The sequence below is a fragment of the Copadichromis virginalis genome, linkage group LG10 (assembly GCF_057382275.1).
Source record: "Copadichromis virginalis isolate Kocher_CV1m ecotype Utaka linkage group LG10, C_Virginalis_male_GT1.1, whole genome shotgun sequence".
Taxonomy (NCBI): domain Eukaryota; kingdom Metazoa; phylum Chordata; class Actinopteri; order Cichliformes; family Cichlidae; genus Copadichromis; species Copadichromis virginalis.
The window spans coordinates 20,710,611-20,733,711 of record NC_140627.1 but is presented as its reverse complement, the minus strand read 5'-3'; the positions used below and the strand labels follow the sequence as shown (position 1 = coordinate 20,733,711).

The 23,101-nt window shown below is 40.3% G+C and overlaps 2 protein-coding genes across 5 annotated transcripts in view; both read right to left on the bottom strand.

Annotated features, from left to right (window-relative positions):
* The window catches only part of crebrf (creb3 regulatory factor), a 33,993-nt gene extending 24,951 nt beyond the window's left edge, over positions 1–9,042 (bottom strand). The window contains exons 1-2 of one of the 3 annotated variants that reach the window (XM_085470583.1): positions 8,900–9,042; positions 1,995–2,199 (exon numbers count right to left, since the gene is read on the bottom strand). Coding sequence is in view for 2 of the 3 variants with exons in the window: in XM_085470581.1 (XP_085326707.1) it covers positions 2,002–2,010 (9 nt within the window). In the remaining variant the exon portion in view is untranslated. The other 2 variants (XM_085470581.1, XM_085470582.1) reach the window with 2 other exon arrangements.
* Positions 9,043–13,987: 4,945 nt separating this feature from the next.
* On the bottom strand, positions 13,988–22,839 carry pcyox1l (prenylcysteine oxidase 1 like). Of its 2 annotated transcripts, XM_085470579.1 has the most exons (9): positions 22,274–22,839; positions 20,573–20,779; positions 20,199–20,373; positions 18,963–19,223; positions 18,810–18,871; positions 18,547–18,687; positions 17,929–18,340; positions 17,025–17,309; positions 13,988–16,185 (listed from the first exon to the last, which is right to left on the bottom strand). In XM_085470579.1, the coding sequence occupies exons 1-8, from the start codon at positions 22,380–22,382 to the stop codon at positions 17,060–17,062; spliced, it is 1,617 nt and encodes a 538-aa protein (XP_085326705.1). In that variant the 5' UTR covers positions 22,383–22,839; the 3' UTR covers positions 13,988–16,185; positions 17,025–17,059. The 2 variants fall into 2 exon arrangements, with proteins under 2 accessions (XP_085326705.1, XP_085326706.1); XM_085470580.1 differs by lacking the exon at positions 18,810–18,871 and having other exon boundaries at positions 13,988–17,309; positions 19,012–19,223; positions 22,274–22,836.
* Between the last annotated feature and the right edge of the window lie 262 nt (positions 22,840–23,101).

Below are 23,101 nucleotides of genomic sequence, written 5' to 3'. Positions count from 1 at the left end.
GATTACATTATCCAGGTCTTTGCAATGTGACACTAATAAATGCTCAATTTGCCCACGCAGTCTTTCACAGAGTGGTGATCACCTCCTTATCCTTAATTTAAAAAAAAAAAAGCTTTTTCTTTTCTTTTTTTCCAAATACCCAATCGTGAGTCTATTGTTGCCCCCATGTGCTGCCCCTCACAATTAATAGCATAAAATTGCGTTCATACCATTTACTGTTAATCCTAAAGTTTTACATGACTGCCAAATCCTTGAATACTCTTTCTGTATATTTTACATAATATCAGCTTTTTGGGATCTTGAATGAGATGAGTCTTGCCTAACCAACGGGAGACATCCTAAGGCTACGTCCATCTTTTATATTGAGTTCATGCTGTTTCTCAACTTCTTAAATAGTCTGACCGACTCTGCATCTCATCATTCCTACATAATATAATCAGTCACAATACAATTATCTGTCATTCAATCTTCCTATAATCATTAGATGTATTTCAATAAACAATAATACTAAAAACTAAAACAGAAAGCAGTGTGCATTTATGAGAGAGAAAAGAAAAGATAAAGCACTGACTGTGCAGTCATGTCTCATGTCAACAGCAAATAAATAAATAAATAAAAAAAATTTCTGCATTTAGAGCACACACAAAAAAAACAAAAAAACAACCAAAAACACTGCAGCTATTGTGCCCAAACACGCAACTATGAACTGAGCAAACTTAAGCTGGGCACTGAAGCATAATCAAATACATGAATGGGAGGCTTTTTTCCATCCGCTCCCTCATACAGACAACTTTTCATATGTGATTTTATTCTGCTCCCCCTCTACTGCCACACTGGACACCGAAACACGACATAACAGACATGAAAAGTGAGAATAATTTTACCACCATTGGAACATCAGAGGAAGTGTCTGCGTGCACACCGATCTGATTAATAATCAGTATAACCCACAAACATGGCTACTGACAGGTGCATCAGGAAGCAACAGCACCTGCTACCCTGTAATGCTCCCAGACATGCTCCATGACTTTGACAGAGAATAATATATTGTAGTTAAAGGTTATGAGAAAAAAATCATGTTACATTCAGTATATCAGTGATCTAATATGTCAAAATAATGGATAGCTGTCTGATTTTTTCCATCATCATCATCATCAAGGAAAAAAAAAAAAACTTCCATCAGCAATAGAAAATACTGTAAAAACACTCCTGCAATTTAAAATAAAACCCATTACTAATATATCTGCAATAAAGTTAACATCTACAGATATTATTCCAGAGCTGCTGTTGTTATTTTTGTTCTAGCGCTGAAGTTAAACACGTGTCTCAGCCCAACAAACCACCAGCATCTCCTGTTCTTCACTCTAACAGCTGAGGGAATTATTTGATAAGATTGCAGCTACAGACGCGCTGCAATCACAACATACTTGCACATTTTGCAAGATACCACAAAACCCTAAGAAACAAACAGTCCCTGTGGTATCTAATATGAATAATAAAACAGGAGAAAAGAACAGCAGAAAAAAAAAGAAAAAAAAACACTGTCAAGGCTGACACCATCATTTCCGGGAGCTGACTTTGCTACGTTGCTATTAATTCGGCACCGCAGAGAATTACAAAAATGTTAAAGCCTGCTCAGAGTTGGCACTCTGCACTTATTTTTTTAGAAGGACTGAGAAAGTCGCTCACAGTCAGCCCATCTGGCTTCAGCAGCTGTTTGGATGCAGGGTCTACAGACATCATACAGCACTGGGGTCAGTCACTCTCCTCTTTCAAGCCCCTGAACCGTGTTTCACATCTACGATTCTGTCTGTCCACAGGTGTTTTGCATACTTGCTCACAGGAAGTTTTGTCTCAGATTTTTGTGGAGAGTTCATTCAGACCATTTAAAAATAAAAAAAAATCAAGTCACTTTTTGTTCGTGGGTTTATGGGTTAATGGAAAAAAACAAATCAACAACAGCGACAGCACAATTTCCCCTCCTCCTATCGTACCTCTTACCTGAGGCATTGCCAGGCACAGCTTAGAGCTCCAGTGGTGGGAACCTCTGGGTCTCCTGTCCAGTCCCAGTGGTGTGAGGTTGTCCGATCAGCACAATAAATTAAGGGGGGGGGGGAGAGGGAGACTGTGAATAATTGGGCTCAACCTGGTCAGGTCTGGTCTGTTGTGGTCTGGTGCGGTTCTTGGTAAGCTTCAGGTCTGTGGTTAGAAGAACACACAGAGAGCAAGTATTAAAATCAAAAGAGTTGAAAACAAAGAAGTAGACTTTAACCACAGCTGCTGTGTTTGGTTGTTGTTCTCAAACGAAACCGCAGGATGGTAAACTGTGTAATGTTAAAGCAAACGACAAAATAAAGTATACAGAAACAATTCGGTTCTGTTTCATCAAACAACAGCCAAAATATTCAGCAGACTGAAATAACTTTGTGACATAAATGATGCATGATGTAAAATTGATGCAAGCAAGAAAAACACACATGAAATACTAAAAATTGTGGGTAAAGATCATTAGTCTCTATGACTCGAGACTATAAACGGAGCACCGAAAAGTAGACAGCAACGCTCTACCAAATTTGTGCCACCTTCTGATCCCTGTCCTCATCAAACATTCGGTAAGCAGCCTCTTTGTCAAACTCAAATGCTGCCAAGCAATCGCTCACAGTTAATCTGATCTGTTCTGAGTCAACCGCGCATCAAGCTTAGCTGCAACCTTTTTAATTACCTCCGTCACCATCATCAAGCTTGGTTCATTCTTTGCTTGTTTGTCATTCGCTCACTTTCTTGCATCACCAAATGATGGCAACATTTAGATTGATCTTTGGTCCTTTTGCTGCTTTTGCATAGCAAACACACGAGAGTCTGCGTGGAGACACGACCCCAGCAGCAATCTGTCAACACAATATCACACACGAATCACACTCCTCTCTGAGCAAGATAACAACATCACTTCCTCTTGCAAATGAACTTCTCACCCCTGAGCTATGTATACACACTTTTGCATAGAGACAGGAAGTGGGCAAAAAAAAAATTTGAAAAAAAATACACAGCCGTGCACGCCTCTGGGACAAATGCATTTGTAAAAGCAACACCTTCACCAACATCAATGCACATGTGAGTAAACAAGTCTCTGCACACACACATACACACTAACCACCTTGGTCACCCATTTGGAAGCTCCTCCTCCTCTGAAATACAAATTCTCTTATTACCATATCATGATGTGCACTTCCTTCCTGGGCAGCTGTGTCTGGTTTCATGTTTAGAAAAAAAAAGCAGAGTGATGACATATATGGCCTGAACAATAACAACAGCATCAATCCAAACTCGCTGCTATCACAGAGGGGAAACAGAAAGCCCGTGTCCACAACCAGAGGTCCTCAAAAACATGTGGAAAATGAGCCACCGTTATCCAGTCGAAGTAGCACTGAATCTTTTCCAGCAGCACAGTTTAATCCAACTCACTACCCAGTGGGTGACACAGGCTGTGATGCAGAGCCAGATATTTATGACCGACCGTGGCAGGCTGCAAGAACCCAGAAGAAGAATTCCTCTCTCTGTTTGGTTGGACTTCAGAGATAAAAGCGCCTCCATTAGGTGTTGTACATTAGGACTGAGCTTTATTTAAGGCCACAGCAACCTCCGCTTATATCAGCATTCTTGTACGAGCTCAATCATTTCTGTTTTTTCTCCAAGGCTGCTTTTGGGAACATTAAAGATTTTCTTTCTTTCTTTTATAAGGCTTGCTATGAAGATAGAAAAAGTCGCTCAACAGGTCAGATTCTTTTGCAGCATAATGTTTACATCTCGGTTGAGTCTGAACTCAGGGTCAGCTTTTACCCATCCAGACCAAGTAATAAAACACAGCACTCACCATCAGTAATGTAAATGACTTCTGATTATGCTGCTAGGATGCACTCTGGCTGCATCATTCTGCTCACACGCTTTACACCATTTTTACAATATGAATTGTTGTTCTCTATAACAACTCTTGGCAACTAATTTTGGCTTTTTTGGTCATAGCGCTATTTCACTGCAAATCTATGGTTTCTTGTCTACAAAATGCTTAAAATAGTTGTCTTTGTTTCTGTGTACAATGAACAAACACTGGGTGATTGATATAAATGTCAACCAGTAGAAAAATACCACTGAATGCAACATTTTACAGCTGATCTGTTAGTATTTATTAAAGCTTGTGAAGTCAACAAAATACCAAAACAACCTTTTAGCACGTTGTAATTCAGACGATCTGACTCTGCACCTGATCTGGGCACAGCTCTGTTTTCAGGCTTCAGAAGAAGACTTTGGCCATAGTTCAGAAAGAGGGCCTTGCATTTGAGTATTTTAAAAATGTATCCCATCAGATGGAGACACTGGCCTGCACCATTTATACACCTGTGGTGCACTGAGTAGCCCAAGCCAGCATATCCTTTTAACAATAACACATGTTGAGATGTCTCATCCCATTTAAGCAGCATACAGACCCACCTAGGCCACATGACTGAAGCAAACATAACAAGGTAAGCCTTGCAGTCATAAACTGATCATAACGCTGGTGTATCTGCTTAATGCCAGCTGTTATTTATGGGTAATATTTAAGATCCCTGATATCATTTTTTTAAACCTCTCTCAAAGGTTTCCCCCACATTTAAAACATGTTCTCAAGTTTTAAGCTGCATTATTTTTAATGTTTATAATGTATGTGTCTCACCTATGTGTGTATATTTATTTTGTGTGCTTTGCTGTGTATTCATGTGTGCATTATTAGAGTATGTAGCCACTGCTGATTGACCTGCTACCCATCTTGGCCTTGGCGATTTTCAATAATTACACTTGTGGTTAAATAAAGGAAATTTTAAAAAGTAACAACAACACCTGCTCCTCGTTTCTCATCACTGCACTGAATGATTAAAACGATAGCAAATAATGAGCCGATAGCAAAACTGCTGCATTTTCAATACCAAAAACCATTTACTAAAATTAAAAGCAAAACAGAAAGCGTGACTATAAGTGTGAGAGTGCAACATGTGTCACTGTGCTGAGACTAAATCTATAGATTTGTGGGAAAGTAGCGTTCAAAGGCGACCATTAACTTTGAAGCTTCAGACATTTATATGTGGAAAAAAGCATTTAAAAAATCATTTTTTTAAAACCCAGTGGTGTTTGTTTCCTCTCTTCCCTATTAGTTCAGTGCACTGAGGGTTAAAAAAAGAAAAAAAGGGGGGAGTTGAGTGTTGAGTTCAAATCATGAGCTGCGCTATCATGCAAACAGCTCTCGTTCTCCACAACACTGGACGTGGTCCAAGTAGGCCAGTCAGCAGTGTCTTATTTGGAATGAGTTACCTACTGATAGCAGTCAGCCCATGATCCCTACAGTGATAACAAGCATGAGACAGCAGTCTGTTTCTGAGCACGGACATGTGAGGAAGTCTGCAAATATCAGAAAAGGTCACCAATCCATAAGTCGTATAAGAAAACTAGGTATGAGCGCTCACTGACAGGCAACTGTGCTTAAAGGCTGGAGATTATTTATTTATACATAAGTTTACGACTAAGTGGTACAGGCATAGAGCTGGCACTAGAGCTGGCAATTATTGATTATGTGTCGGCCATTCAGAGGAATCATCTAGTGATGAATGATCACAGTGTTTGTCTTCTGACAGAGAAAAATATTTATAACTTTAAGTTGCTTTTCACATTTAGGTAACTATCTTACACCTTGAGATTTTCCATGTTAAAACATATACCAACATTAGAAAAGCAGCTGTGTTTATTAAGGATGTACCAACAGACGTTTATCTATTTCTTTCTCTCTGCTCTTATATATCTGGAAATCAGTTTCATGCATTTTTAAGAAAAACAATGTTCAGTTTTTTTACAAACTCCATGAAAAACTGTTATTTTAAACTTCAGCATGAGCAAGGATTTGATTTTTAAATCTTGAGACTGATTTCAGTTCACTGAGCAGCTTTTACCACAGCATCCTCCGCAGTGAACAGATCTTAACTCTTGTTTCGCTTTTCTGAACTGAGAGGTTTCTATCATATTTCAAGCCTGCTTATAGAACAAAATGACAGGGTTTGCACACGAAGTTAGTGAGGATGGTCTCTGCCTATGCAGCACAGAAAAACCAGATACAAATCCTAAAGGTTTTCAAAGCTGCAAAAAAATGTTGTCTTTATGCGGAGAAAGAGCTAACGCAGCAACTTCACATGGGAAGATTCAGAGACTTTTTTTAAAATTGAATATGTTTATATATTAAGCCAGCATATTAAGCTATAGCTCTTTTGCACACGTCTGTTTCAAATCTCCATATTTTGTCTCCTTTTCTGTCTTCAGCTATTTATTTGTACTATTTGTATTTATATGTTCTATTTCTATTGTATATATTAATTGGCATCTGTGGGTGGACAGCAAAGAAAGAATTTCATTGCACAAAGAAATGCCTTTTCTCTTGTGACACATGACAATAAACACTTTGAATCTTGAATCTTATGACAGTGTTTTCACTAACCCTGCAGCTCAGTAATCTTTGCATTCAGCATCTGACAAACATCAATCATTTCACTATATATAAGCACTGATGGCTGACGCCTACTTCACTTCAGATGTTTGATTTTAGTCCACAACGTCATACCTGCAAGAAGATTACAGGTAACACAGCAGTTCCAAAACTGCAGGGCGGCTGGCTGCCTTTGAGAAGGACAGAGAGTCATTGTGCTGGGCGGGCACGTGATCGGAAGAAAAAAACGAGACGTGAAACTTAACTGAATTAATTGGATTGTCACAGACAAACGTAATGCATACCACTGTGGCAAAAATTCATGCGACTCAGCTACCTCCTCTTCTCCTGCCACGACAGGCCTGCTTTGAAAGGCGTAGATAAACGTGAATCATTTGGAAACTATACAGAAAGAAGAGCTGTTTAAAGGTCTTAAAGCAGTCACAAGATTGCAACAAACAAAGTTAAAATTCAAAAAAAACAAACAATTTAAAAAACAAACAAACAAAACAGTTAAATCTGGTGATCCCCAATAAACCAGTCGAGTCTAAAATATTTTCAAATCAATCTCAAGTTCACTATCAGCACTGCAGGACAGGCTTTTGGGTAATTAGGTTTGGCGCGCTCTGATCCCAGCATTCCTTCAATGGTAAAATTACTTTGCTATCCAGGATCCTTTTCTCCTGTTCATGAAAAGCACTGCTTTCAATAACATATGGTTTCAAATTATTTATGATAAAAGCAAATAAAATCAGTATTTCATGCTTGAAGGCATTTTTTTTAAACTACCCTGCATTTGAGGCATATGATGGCCTGATAACTGTATGGTACAACACAGATGTTTTTATCCTGTTAAAAGGAGCACTCATAACTAAAATCAAGCACAGATAAAAGGTGATGAATGCAGGGTGAGCTTTGTAACATCAACCCTGCACAAAGACGCAAATACTATCTGCTTCTTACTAAATGTCTTCCATGCACATATTTGCACCACTTCGTGGTGGATGCATTTGTTTTGCAAAAGCGTGCGCATCAAAACAATAATCGGAGTATACCGGAGTGGTGTACATTACAAATGGCCTATTACAAAACACCAGTAAACCCATAAATGTCACCAGTATCTCACCAGTCACTGCACTCATCACAGATCCTCAGCAAAGCAAAACAAAGCCTCAAACTAACCATTCTGTGCCAACACCCACGTAATCCCAATCCTCCATTGGCCGAGCTGAGAATATGTCCCGCCTCTACGTGTCCTGGAATAGCCGTCGCAGCCGTCAATCAAACGAGCTGCTTCATCACAAACAGCCTGGATTCAGCCTAGGTTGAGGCAGAAGATAAACAACTTGGAGGCCTACATGCCCGTGGCCTAGATAACCGTGTTTCACAGATATTTAAAGTAAAATCCACCACCTACCACAAAACCTCAACGCAGCACTGCAGTACGACTCAATCTGGGGCACGTTTAGTCATTTATATCGAAGAAGAAACACTGAATCAAACGTTTAAGTGCCCAATCCAGACGATAAACTATAAAGGTGAAAACCCAAAGTAATATAATAACACTAATAAATCGTCACTAAGGCCATTTCCTCGGTGAAAATATAAGTCTGCTGTTTGCCTTCAACCACATGGAAATTTCTGGCTGTGTCGAGTTTTTTTCCAGCTGCTCTCGATGTGTTGTGCATTGGGGGGCGTGTACCTTAATGAGACTTCGGGCTGCCTGCAAAAAGTCACAGTAGAAGGGGTTTCACGCGACTACCGAGGCTTTTCCTACCACAAATACACCTCCAAACAGTCTACAATTGCTCTGCCACACATATAAAGGCATGCTGTGTAGTTTTAAGTGCATTCCAAGCCGTGCAGGATGACTGTAGGTAGTTTTAAAGTAGAGTTCAAGCCAATCTTCTTACATAAGTACACTTTTGACCACGCTGATCCAGAATCAGTCACTTCTGGGAACTGACCCACTACACCTTAGAGGACTACATCAGCTAAACAGTCTGTCTTTTGTGGACAGGTTTTTAGGCTCGGTGATCGAAATTTACCTGAGCTCGTCGTAAAGCATTAGCTAGCCACATTTCTCCACTTCCTACAGGAGCTCAACAAACTGCGGTCCAAAAAACAGAAAAGAAGAAAAAAACAACAACCAAACAGCTCGTGTTTTATTCCTTCTGGTTGTGTTTTTAACGCGGAACTGGACAGTCTCGCTTCCTTTTCAGCTGCAGCCTCAGTCAGTATGGCCTCCGTCCGCCCCCTTCCTCATCCCAGCTGAAGCCCGATACACAACAACAACCGACCGACAGTTAGCTTCAAAGCTAATCCGCCGCGGCGATGAAAACACCCATCCGCTGCCAAGCCCAACTTTCCCCGAAACGGATGAAAAACGGTCGTACTCACTTTGAGGACGCCCCCACACACGTTTCTCTCGGTGTTGGACCTCGTGTGTGTCCCGTGTTAGAGATAATAACGTTCCCTTTTCAATGGAGTCCGCACGCTGTTACAGCTCTCTCGGGTTTGTTTTGTTTTTCTTCTTCCTGACGGGTTCCTGGAAAGCGCGTGACTGCCTTACCACGTGGTGCGCCGCAGGGCCAATGGGAGAGCAGCTCGAGGCTGGACCTTAACATCCTGCAACATTTCACCATTGTTTCCCACTTTCTTGAGGAGGTTCAGCTCATTATTTAATAAACAATTTATTAGACTTCTGTCTGCTTTAGAAAACTGAGACCAAGCACTCAAAAGAAACTATCCCCAAATTTATAATTTTTATTATTATTTTAATTTCTTACATTTTATTTAGAAAGCTTTAGATTTTTTGTGTTTCTTGGGAATCGTGTTTCGCTATAATATGTTTAAAGTGATTTTGAATTGTTCGTCAGGCATTAGGAAGGGTCTAATCAGTGTCTAAATAAGTTTTTGTTTAGACACCGATTGCTTTTTCATTCATTTTTGGCCCAGTCCTTGTACCTAAGCATTTTCAGAGGAATATTCTTTGTTTGTTTGTGTGTTTGTTTGCTAAGACAGTGAACTCTGATCTATGAATCATTCAAACACACAAAGTCATCTGACTCAAGGGATGAACCAGTGTTGTTTCTACACATAACAAACAACTTAGCAAAGTACCAGTTTATTTTTTTTTTATCTTTAGTCACAAAACTTTTGCTGAATCTACAAAAATGCCAAAGATAACACAGTTTGAGAGAGATAAAATAGCATTTTTGCACCAAGAAGGTGATTCCCAAAAAGCTGTTAGCTGAAAACTTGGGATATATCCTTAGTGTGTCCTTTGAGTGTGCAGTGTGTCCTTAAAAAAGTGGAGGACAAAAGAAGAAGGGGACATGCTAAAAGTCTATCTGTAGCAGATGTCATTAAGAAATGGGGAAAAGTATAGCAAAGACCTGACACAACACCTGAGAGATGCATCTGATCCTTCAGATGATCTATTGCTCACTGACGCCTCATCAGAAATGGTCTCAGTGGAAGGGTGGCTGTCAAGAAGCCATTAATAAGGAAGAGAAACAAGGCAAAAAGGTTGAGGTATGTCAAATTACACAAGAACTTATGGAGTGATGAATCCAAATTTGAAAACATTAAGAACAAAACACCATCAGTATGAATGGTGAAGGTCAGGAGAGAACGTCTACAACTATCTGCAAAACATAGTTGAAACATTCAGATACAGTTGAAATGTTACAAGACTCAAAACCAGGTCAGGCAGTGGAAAACACATCACACAAACAAACAACTGAAATAAGCTAAAAAAATTAAAAAAAAAAAAAAAAAACACTGACAGAGGCATAAAGGGAGAGAACATAAACACGACTGCAACAGTGCAAATTTTTGGTATGTGTTGGGCTTTATGAATCAGTCAATAACACTGAATAAAAACAGGAAACTCTATGGGTGTGCAGTCACTAACACTGAGCAAGGACGGACAGATTCCCTTCACAGTTCTTCTTAAAAGTTTTGAGGAGTGATAATGATGGGGTGATAAAGTGAGAATATACTCAGATGCCATGCGAGTTCCTGGCGAGATCAAATGAACATCCATGGTTATGACTAACTGAGTAAAGAACAAACAAAGTTATCAAACAGCTTTTTAACAAAGAGTCTATATGATAAAACAACTTAGTGTCCTTGTCGAAGAACAGACACATCCTTCCAGATTCACCGAAGAAGCAGTGGCAAGCTGAAAAATATAATTTAAAAGCTTTCAGCTCTCTGACTGAGGAAAAGCAGGACTAACAGAGTAAGTCTCCATTGAGTTCATTCCAAAAGAAATGATCCAAAACGGGGTCATAAAGCCAACTGTTCCAGGCAGCCTCCACCCACCTCTTCACTGGAAAGAGAAACCACCAAGTGTCAACACGGGTACAGACTGCCACAAACAAATTTAAATTTACCATTAAAACATCCTTGAAAAAAAAAGATCCGACTTATATTTTGATCTGAACTAAAAGTCTTGATGAGAGAAAGGGAGCAGAAAAAAATTAGTCATTTTAACAGAAAATGAAACAACATAGCTCTTTCAGTTTCATTTTTACTCAGTCCAAAAAGTGAAAGTCCAAAAAATGTTAGTACAGTAGTGAGGTTAATAATACGATAGTTGGGGGGGTTTGATGGGTGGTCTTCAGATGTGGGGGTTTGCAGTCAGAGGACTCTCTTAAAGAATCACATCGATCTCTTCTGCAGACTTCCAAGGCAGACTTAAGTTGTTCTGGTAACATATGGTGGACCAATGCCTCACTAAGACAAATATGTGTCAGTTTTTCCTCTTTAATTTGTTTCCCATCTGTATCTGTCAGCTGAATACAGCAGTCTTACAGACTTCCACTGATTTAATAGCCTCAGAGTAAACAGATCACATGCACATCAAACGGCCTGTGGGAAGCTCGGCCAGGCTGGTAAGGGATGGGAGAGAATCAGATAGAAGAGAACAGTATGAAATATGGATTGTGTGTGTGTGTGTGTGTGTGTGTGTGTGTGTGTGTGTGTGTGTGTGTGTGTGTGTGAGTGAGTGAGTGAGTGAGTGAGTGAGTGAGTGAGTGAGAGAGAGAGAGAGTTCTGTGGAATTTCTGAGCCTCTGCTGAAATTAGATTTCACAGGAATTCACTGCATCCTCAGAGCAACTCGTGTCTGCCCACTCAGCTGCACTGTTATCAATTAAATCCCTTTATTTAGCACACATTTTTGGTTATGAGTTATCGTTCCGCCAGCCTAGAAAAGGATCATACTGCATAGTACTACATACTGATCATCTACCACAAGTGGTAGGGGTGAGGGGAGGAAGACAGGACAAAGACATGTTGTAGATGAGAGCCGGTGTACATCATGGAAATCCCCCAGCAGCCTACACCTATTACAGCGTAACTAAGGGAAGATTCAGGGCCACCTAATCCAGCCCTAACCATATGCTTTAGCAAAAAGGAAAGTTTTAGGCCTAATCTTAAAAGTAGAGAGGGTGTCTGTCTCCCAAATCCAAATTCAAAGCTGGTTACAGAGAAGAGAGGCCTGAAAGCTGAAGGCTCTGCCCCCCATTCTACTTTTAAGTACAAATAAACTGGCGGTCTGGGAGCAAAGTGCTGTAACAGGGTGATATGGTACTACCTGATTATTCAAGACCTTGTATGTAAGGGGCAGGATTTTGAATTCAATTCTGGATTCTCTTTTTAGTCCCTGTCAGTACTCTTGCTGCAGTATTTTGGATCAACTGAAGGCTTTTCAGGGAGTTTTTAGGAAATCCTGATAATAATGAATTGCAGCAGTCCACCCTAGAAGTAATTAATGCATCAACTAGTTTTTCAGCATTTATAAGCATGTAGTTGTAAATCCATCAGTCCAATTTCTTAACCACTTACCCCACATCTAAAATATGTCTAATAGCAATTTATAATTCTCTAAAAAAAATGCTATAATCAGTAGATGTATTTCAGATAAAGATAAACCATTTGGCTTGTGTCTGTATGATACATACACTCACCAACTACTTTATTAGGCACACCTGCTCATCTGCTCGTTATTACAAATATCTAATCAACCAATAACATGGCAGCAACCCAGTGCATTTAGGCATATAGACATACTCAAGACAACCTGCTGAAGTTTGAACCGAGCATCAGAAGGGGGAAGAAAGGTGATATCAGCATGAATGTTGGATGTTTGTTGGTGTCACATGGGCTGGTCTGAGTGTTTGTGATGAGAATGTTTACAGAGAATGGTCTGAAAAGGAGAAAATATCCAGCGAGGAGCAATTTTCTGAGTAAAAATGCCTTGTTGATGTCAGAAGAGAATGACCAGACTGCCTCAAGCTGATAGGAAGGCAACAGTAACTCAAATAACCTCTTTTTCCAACCAAAAACACACAGAAAAGCATTGGTGAGTGCACAACACTTGAAACCTTGAAGCAGAAAGCCAAACCATGTGCCACTCCTGTCAGCTAAGAACAGGAAACTGAGGCTACAGCAACTGAGGAATGGGCTCACCAAAATTAGATAGAAGATTGTAAAAAAAAAAAAAAGATTTCCTGGTCTGGCCTGCTGGTGTAAACAACCTAAAAGCATTATAAAAACGACTGGAGAGATATTTTATTGTTCAGTTTTCATTACTAATGATGTAATGTCCCAAGTATTTAAAATCAAGGGGAACCTTGCATCTGAAGAAAACATCATTATGAGTTATGAAGTATATAAAGGTGCATGATGACAGGCTTGATGATTTATGACTATGGTCATAACTCATCAAGCCTTTGTAAAACAGGGTAATGGTCACATAAATATTTAATTATAAGAGTTTGACCTAGTTGGCTATGTGCCCATCAACCCGGTTGATTGAATGACGAAAAAGTGCATAAGTGGTTGAGCCTTGGGAGACTTGCGTTCTATTTTCAGCAGTGTGATTGTTTTCCTGCTGCTAGGAAGCCAAGCAGGAGAAGCTACAGAGCCCATTATATGTTACATTACATTGCTGGAAGCCTGGAGATGGCTTTTATTGCCTTAAGTTTCCTACAGCAGCACCATCATCCGTTTACATGTAATAACCTGGAAATATATTTAATTGCATTTCTTTCAGTAGATGATTAAAATGTGTTTTTAATGTCTTTATCTTCAGTAACCATCTGATCTGATCTACATCAGAAATTCTGTGATCCAGAGAACGACCAAAGGACCTTGGGTAATCTTCCTGGAGATAAGGTCAATTCTCCAGGTACAGTCGCAGTGACAGGAAAAACAAAACGAATAATTCATTGTGGAATAAGTACTTACCCTGTCAGAGTGATTTAGATTATATGCCAACTGGAGCACAGAATTAAAACTTCACTGGACACCAGGAGGCTTGTTTTTCAGGACTTTGCATTATTGAACAAATCAATTTTCTTATGTGTAATTATTAATAGAGAAGAAATGAAACCCTGTCTGCAGCACCAATAGTCAGCACTGAAGTAGACTTCTTAGTGTCCTTGTTTGAAAGCCAAAATGAACAATAGCTCGCTACAATAGAATAACTTTTATTCTATTAACAGTCAGAGAAAAATGCAAATTACTCTAAAATGCATTATTATGTGCATCAGAAAGATTAAATGCAACATGTTGATTAATGCCACTTCATTTTTACATTTCAAAAAGAAATACATTTAGGCAAGTACAATATTTTACAATCAGTGTATGACATTTTGTGAAATTAAACACTTTGTTAAACATTAACTTGTTGGTTCCGAGTGAATTAAGGCATCTGACCTCTAGCACAGAAATAGCCCTCAGCTCATTATTGTTATCAAGTCTTTAGGTGGTCAAGCCCCCTCAATAGCCCCTCAGATCTCTCATATGGAGGACTTGATCCCAAGGACAGGAATCACTGGACTGAACTCCCCAGCTGGATGTCAAGTAGGTAAAATTGCCTTACCAGCCAGCTACAAGAATAACATGCTGTATACAAACCAATAAGGTCATGTACAGTTAGTTAAGTATTTGGACAATAACAAGCATTTCGTTAACTGATTAGGAACTGCAGACATTTTTATTCAGTCCTTCATTTTCCAAGGCTCAAAATTAATTGAACAATAATGCGACAAGCACATTGATGGCCAGATTAAAGATCTGGAGCTGACCTTCGATTTGATAGCTCTTCACTGGAACTCTATATCAGGTAAGAAGAAATATTTGATGCCTGTGGGGGTGGACATCATTAGGCTGAAAACCAAAATAAACATACAGAGAGACAGGAAAAACTTTAGGAGTGGCTAAATAAACAATCTGGTACATTGCGAAAAAGAAGGAATGCACTGACCAACTCGGAAACATCAAAAGGCCTGAAAGATCACAGAAAACAACTAAAGTGCATTATGACAGAATTATTTCCAATGGTTAATAAAAAAATCTTTACAACATCTGACCTTTATTAAAGAATGCTTTTCATTTACTGAAGACAAACCTGAAGCCACAGACACAAAAACAAGTAGCAGCTGAAGGCGGCTGCAGTAAAGGCCTGACAGAGTATCTAAAAGAAGGAAACACAGCATCTGGTCATGTCCATGGGTTCTGGACTTCAGAGGATTGGACTGCAAACGATTTTCATCAAAGTATTTAAAACAATTCTGGTATTTAAAATTATGTTTGTCCAATTACTTTTGAGCCTCTGGGGAACTCTGTATAAAAATTGCTGTAATTTCCAAACAGTTAATGCAACACGTTTGATAAACTCACTCAACTAAAGATGAAAATCAGCACTGTGGTGCTATGCAAAGACAAAAATGCAAATATTGTGTCATTATACAAATACTTATGGACCTGACAGTATAATGAGTAATACCAAGGGGCAATTTATTACTACTTTCACTCTGTTCTTACAGTACAGCTTTATTACATCTTTATGACTATACTAATTTTTACTTGTAGAGGAACCCCACCCCCCGTCATTTAAGTACTACTGTACTATTCAGAGTGCACAAATTGGGACGGGAATATTTAGACCATAAATACAGGAGTTTGCCAGATAATTCCAATTTCAGACCCCATTCGTCTTTAATTTGATCATGTTTTCATGATCAGAACTTTACAGCTGACACAGACAAGTAGTCTGAACAGTATTGAGATGTGTATTTGCTAGAAGATTTATATACGAGCACTGGGGCTACAAATTGTACTGTTCTGCCTAAAGAAGCAATTTTTGAAATTTGAAGGAAAAAAAAAAAAAGGCTAAAAATACACAGTTTCCACCACATTGATTCTGAGGCCATCACAGTGTTTTAAATCAGTGTCATCAGCCACTTTTCAACACACAACAGAAATCACATTATCCATCAACTGAAGCCCTTTGGAGTTACAAGGTTTTCTAGAAATCCACTTCAGCCCAAATCCAGTGCAGATAAATTAGAAATTCAGAAAACAAGACTACTCAGTCACATGAAGATAATCAGCTGTCAGTGATTTCTCATTGTGTCTTCGTAAAAACCTTTTCCCCATTCTGAAAGTGAAACCCAAAATTTTCATGTGTGTGCTTTACATGATTAAAGTCCTCAGCAGAAAAGCTTTTTTCCCACTGAGGCTTTTAATGCTTGCGAGAAAATGGAAACATTTGTGGTCAGCAGCAGCAGCAGCAGCAGCAGCAGCAGCAGCAGCAGCAGCAGCAGCAGCACGGATCTGTCCTCTGCTTTTATTCAGTCCACTGTCAAAGCTGGCTGGCTCATTTCCCTGAAGAAAAAAATAAAAATTCTGCTGGATTATGCAACAAAAGCAGCAGGAAGGGGAGATAATGATGAAAGGGACAATAGAGCACTGCACCAGTGGCCACTACCATGGGTTGGTGAATAATTATTAATTTACAGAAATCCTACTGAGATTACTTTAATGAGATTTCATTGGTGGCAACAACCAGTCCATTAACAGTCCCTACATTTACAGAGTAGCAGCAGCAGTGCTGTGGTTTTGATTAGATGACAAAGTTAAATCAGTTACATACTGTACAACAGCTTATTGTTCTAAACGCTTTCTTGGCTTGGAAACAGAAACATTTGTTTAAGAAGAGCAGTACCAAAACCGTAAACTGGTATTTATATTCAATGGTGTTCATTAACAGCACTACCACCTCCTAACAGTCCGTACAGTATACAGTACGCCAGCTGGTGTTCTCCATATTTGCTTGGTTTTCTTATTTCTTGGCAAAGGAAAGGTCCTTGCGGCATCATTTTTGGATGGAAACTGCCAATTAGCATCGGCAATAAATCCACAAACAAAAGTGCAACATGTCTCTTTTATGTGGCACAGAGAATCAGTGAAGTGAAACAGGCCTTTTGAGTAGCAGAGCAGGACCAGAGTCTATAATGGTGCCAATATAATGACTTATGGTTTTTGATGTTTACGTTTAGTTAGGAGGCAGCAGGGTTATGTTCAACTTACTGTACTGACTGAATAAATTCGATGCATTCACGAAAGGTTATATTATATAAATGGACATCTAAATTCTCTTGCCACTGGTCAAAATCACAAAAAGTTTATAATTTGGTTGGGTGAGTCCATACACTCAGACATACATCACATTACTCATCTGGGTCTTAGCATTCGTTTGTTATAGTTCGGTTTTGATCCTGTGCACCAGATCTCTCTGGTCCACCATGTCTGTCTGTCTATTCCAGCGGTGGTAGGCTAGCAGGGCGATGTTTTTGGCAGCCACTGAGCTCATCTCCATGGCGCTACCAGCCCACTCAATCCCATTGAGGTAGTAGAGATTGGGGTGCAGCTCCACAGGTGGCAGCCGCTGGCTGCTGCTGTAGCGAGGGTAGGCCTGCCACTCCGTCACCTGCACTGAGTAGTACGACCTAAAATTGAAGAGAACAGTATGATAGAGTAAAGCAGCCAATGATCTATGTGGGTGGTAAGATCACTAAATAACTTTTTTAAATAAAATAAAAAAAACAACTATAATGTATTTAGAGGATTCTGATAACAAAAAATGTTCTCCCCTAAACATAAATACCTAAATTTCACTACCTGAATAGGAATATTTGCTGGTTTTCTCTGTCTTATACAATAGTAAATTTAAAAACTTACATTAGAGCTTGACTGATATTTACCGATATCAGCGCTGGCATTTATCACAGCTGATACATTACAAATTCAATAGGACGAGATGGTAGAAATACCCTTCAAACATGTAATAAAAGCACAAACAACAGCTGAACCAGTCAGAGCCTAAACAAGTAAACGTGGAGTCTTCCACGACTTGCTGTAACCACAAATCAAGTTTATTTTTAAACTAAACTGACTCTTACATAACTACACTTAAGAAACGTTAGGGAACATAATCGGCCAATATATTGGATTCTTACAGATTGGTTTTAAAAATCTCATATCCGTCAGGCTTTACTTTGGACCAAACAAATACAGAATTGCCCAGGCATGACTATGGGATCAACTCCTGGGAAGAACATGGCTGACCTGAATAGTGTTTTGAGCTGAGACTTTTCCAGCAGCTGTGGGGAGAACACCTTGTAGACTCCAGCCTCCTGCGGCTGCTTACGCCGGAACCCTGCTGAGATGTTGACGGGACAAACACTAGCCACGCTGTTAAAGAACAGATCAGGTGTGTCAGTCGTCAAGACGCTGGCGAAAGGGAACAGACGGGGGTCCGGGAAGCCAAAGAAGGAAGTGTTGAGGTAACCATGGACGATGGTTGCTACAGTGCTGTGATAGCTGCCAGGCAGCTCATCAAACGGAGGCGTGAAACCTTGAAACTGGACTCCAGACCCGACGCTAGCCTGTAGAGGCGTCGCCAACACTACAATGTCATACAGCTCTGATGCCGTCCCTGTTGCCGTGGTGAAGCTCAGCTGGTACTGGAGTCCCTCTCCTGTATTACAAAAAAAGCTCTGTGGATGACAAACCATCTCATTCTTTCTTTCATGTTTGCTTTTATGTTCAGCTCCCTCTTCAACACAACAGGTGGATTATAATATACAAAGGACACACAGACTCACAAAGAATAATCAATACCAGTAAAGCTGTCACAGCTGAAAAAAACCCCTTAAAAAACAGGACACATCAGGATGGCGTTACCTGAGTGGATGGGAGAGATGGAGTTGACCTGTGCCTCCAGCAGGTTAGCACTGGCCATTTTCAGCAGGCCTGAACACACCAGCTTGTTGCCTCCTTCCACCGCCCACAGGTTGTTCTGGGCACCAGCTAAAGACACAGCTCCTGAAACACACACAAGCACACGCGCGCTGAACAGACAGTGCCAAGTGCTTTAAACCAATTATCAGCTGCCCACACGCTTTCCTGTTCTCTCACTCCCACAGACCACCCCGCTCCCCTCTCACCTTGCCTTCCTCTTCTACTCTCAACCCTGCATCTCTTTTCCTCTCTCGTCCTTTCCTTTCTCCTGAGCCAAATCGGAAAGGAAGACGTTCAGGTCATAACTGTCCCCGAATGCACCTTCACAGCTGTTGCCCTCTTACTTCACTACTCATCACCCCTTCACTTCTTCCTCCACTGCTGCTTGCATCTTCCCACTTAGCTGACCTACAAAGGCTGGGATGCTGACATTCTGTCCGTAGTTGATCCTCATCACGGGTGCGATAACCTCATCAATGAAGCGTTGGGACACACCCAGCTCCAGCAGCGAATCGGACAGTGGCCTCCGGGTCATGTTGATGAAGCCGCTGCCCCCGAGAGAGTCCAGCAGTTCCTCTACGGAGCTAAAGGCGTAGCCGTGGGCCTGGTATTTGTAGATCCTATATTTCACATGCACAGACACACAAATTATAACAGTTAACGACTAAATCAGTAGACAGAGCAATATGGAGATGTTTTGTTTTGTTTTTTGGTTTCGTTTCCTGCTCAAAGTTATTCAGTCAGCAATAATCTATTGGCAACAAATCAGAGACGGAGAGAAAGATATAGAGGCTTGTGGTTGTCGACTTAGAGAGAAGAAAAGAAAGAAAAAAGTGATGAAGAGATAAAAATCACTTCCTGAGGGAGGAAATAGATGTTGGTGGTGGAGGAAGGAAAAAGCAAAATTCTGTTTCTGGTTCATTTTTCAAGGCAAAACTGAGCAGAGGAAATATAAATGTAAGCAAAAGATTTGACATGATATCTGAAATACACTCATGCAATTCTACACTGTATATTTGTGTTGATGGAGGATAGAGACAAGTTTCATGTCAGTGGTCCTTTCTCTCTGGCAAATCCCAGGCAGATGGCTATCTATATTTACACAGACCTCATGCTCGGAAAGGCACACAATGAGTCAAGGTTTTGCAGTTAATATGGCTGCAGATGCCTAAGGCGCAGAGAGCAATAAATAGCTCAAAAACAGGCTTCCCCCACTGACTGCAACACCAGAAGGGAATGCTATGCACATTTTAAGGGCAAGACCTTATCTTTGAGATAGAAAAAACAATTTTGGGGAGAAAAGCACTCAAGGCATGAATGACTCAGCTGGATCTGCAGTGCCAATTTTGGAGCATTCCTGTCATTACCACTAATCAACTAATAATACTGCCACCAGAAAAAAGCAGGAGAAAAAATGAGCATTAAGAAATAAACAAAGCTTTGCTTCCACTTGCAGAGACACCCACAACAAAGTTATGATACCCTGACAGTGCAGTTTGTAGCGGCACCCCTGCCACATCCCATCAAGTGTCCAACATGCAAAGAAGCTGAAGAGACAAAATAATAAAATCAAGGCACTAAAATTTCTGACTCACCTCATAAACTTCTCCATAATCTCCTCCACCCACATCTGCAGACGTATGAAGCTAATACCATAGCGCCACCACAGCCGGAACAGGTCGAGCAGGTACCAGTCCGTCTCCTCCAGAATCACCTCTTCGCCGTTAAATACCGCCATCTTTCCGGCCACGTTGCGACGATACTTCAAACCTTGTTTGGGCAAACACAGGACGACACGGAGGACCAACATAGTGTCAGGTTTCTAATTTTCCTCTTGTAAAGTGATCGCTTTTGCTGGGGAATATTTAAAAAAAACGCAAGAATCCCTCCCCTGGTTTGAAAAAGCAAAGAAAAATTTTAAAATCTGACCTCTGCTGTGACTAATTAATGTCTTTGTCCATAAACTCACCCAGCTGCTTGACAAACTCCTGCATGTGGAGGTTGAGTGAGTGAATAATGGAGCCTCCAGACTCATAGTCGTTGTGATTGACGGTTACGGTGGCGAGACGGCCTCCCACCTCTCCCTTCTCAAACACGTCCACCTGGACCTCTGGGCCAAAGTGCTGCCGCAGGAAGTGGGCAGTGGCGCTGCCTCCTATCCCTGCCCCAACCACAGCTGGAGAGCAAGAGACACAGAGTGAGGTTGGGTGATGAAATGTGCCTTAAATCTTACGGAGATCTATAATACAGTGTAAATTTGCTGTTTGCTGGTGTTGTTGGCCTCTCTATAAGGGTAATAACAGTTTCATCAGTATTTACTATTCATCTATAGGTGGACTGAGGATGAGGACAATAAATTATGCTTTTCTTGAGTTTTTGGGTTATCTTGAAGTATAGAGATGTTGAATAGGGCACATTGATAGGGCATACTGTTTAATCTCAAATGATCTCTTGTTACAGCACTTCCACTCATCGTGGGGATGAAGGTAATTGTAATTCTGGCCTTTTAATGATTTCTTTGAACTGTTCTTTTTTTCAGGGCGAAATGACTGTACAGCATACATCTTTACATATGACTTTAAAAAACAATAATTGGGTGCACAAGTTTTGGATTTTCTTTAATCCACATAGGGTTCAAATTAAACACAGATTCAAATATATATACACTCAGTTAAATCTTTTATAAGTGGCGCTAAAGGCTCTACAATGTTGTTTAGTTTGACAAGGCCAAGGCCTACTAACTTCTCATTAGTGATCACGATTGGGAAGCTCCCTTGTAGCCATTTGTATACAACTGCAGATTCCAGGATTATCAGACAAATGTAATTGTAAATATTATTCAGATGTATCAATACTTTGCCTGGGGCTGTTACCAGTGGTACTGGTACATTGGGGGGAATAATGAAGAAGGACTAATTCTTCAACCTTTGGACACAGGTGTTCCAACAGAACAATGACCCCAAACACACATCGAAACTGTTTTGAAAAGGCTAAATCAGACTAACATTAAGCTTCTGGGATGGTTTTCTCAAAGCCCTGACCTCAACCCTGTTGACACTTTGTGGACTATGCTTAAAATCTGGGTCTGTGCCAGGAAACCAACCAATTCTGCCAATAAACTCACCTTGAGAAAGAAACCGCCAAAACAAAAACATAAAAAGACCCAAAATACCATGACATTCATGCTTATGATGACAGTATGAAAACCTTCTGACTGCAACTGTATGTAAAAGGAAAAAGGAATTTAAAAGGAATTTATTACTTTGATGTTTAACTTAAAAAACAAACAAACAAACAAACAAACACATTATTATTTTGTTTTTTCAAGTGTAAGATTTGCTGTATTTCCTCTTTTGTGCTTTTATATTTTCCGTCATATCTTTAGGTTTTTTGGGCCTCCTGGCTGGTGATGACAGCTGAAGCTTTACTTCCTGTTTATTTGAATAAAGGTTGCTTCAAAAAGCAAATTAACAGATAACTCGTGTCTATAATTAAGCTTTCTTAATCACGTGACACACAATGTTCAGACTAGGTTAGTGTTTGCCTTTATCTTCAGTATCAGAGACCCCTGATGGATGCTGCTTATTCATCAGCCCTCAGACTGACTGAGAGGCTAACATTAGCTGAACTAAACAGCTAACTAGGATGGTTTAATAACTGCTTTTCTTGCCTATCTTTGAAGGCGGAGCTCCGTCGACAGGACCGTGTTCCTCCGGGTCTGCGACAACAAACCGGGCTGCCAACACAGCGACGAAAAGAGGGAGCAAAGAGCAGCCCATAGCGACAGCAAAGCAGCGATGATCGGATGGAGAGGAGAGGATGCGACCGTTAGGCTAATAGCACACGAGGCTAGCTTCTACCTTCTCTGTGCGTTCACAACAGTAGAAACTCAACGGAGTGACGATTAACATGTAAGTAAATGAGGCCGAATAAGACGAGAATACAGCACAAAGGATGGATGGTGATGATGATGATGGTGCAGCAGTTGGACCGCCACTCACGTCTACGTCCGGCAATATCACGTGATCCAAACAGATTTTTTCGACCAATCAGAGACGGCCGACTGCTGTGTCGTGCATGTCAGTGGTTTTCAAGATTACTGCTTCCAAATTACGCTGAAAAGCAGGCCTTTAATGATATCTATAGAAAATATATATATTATATAGCATTTTTGGTTGTCAGATGAACGCATCTTTGTTCATTGCTTTGTTTCTGGTGCCCTCTTATAGAACGTGAAGTTTTTTTTAAGGAGAGATTGGATTTCAGTTGCCTCTTTCACTTGCTTGGCGGAATGCTGGCATTAGTTAATACCTTCCAGAAAATGACTCACTGTCACTGGAGGCTGTTTACATCCAGCTGAAACCATAAAGCAAACTGCTTTCACAGGAAATTTCCACCCCTCAGGTGGTTTTGTGTCAGAGGGACAGCTCTGGAGACAAAATTACAGAGACAAGGCTGAGATGGTTGGGACACGTACAGAGGAGGGATATGTTTTTTT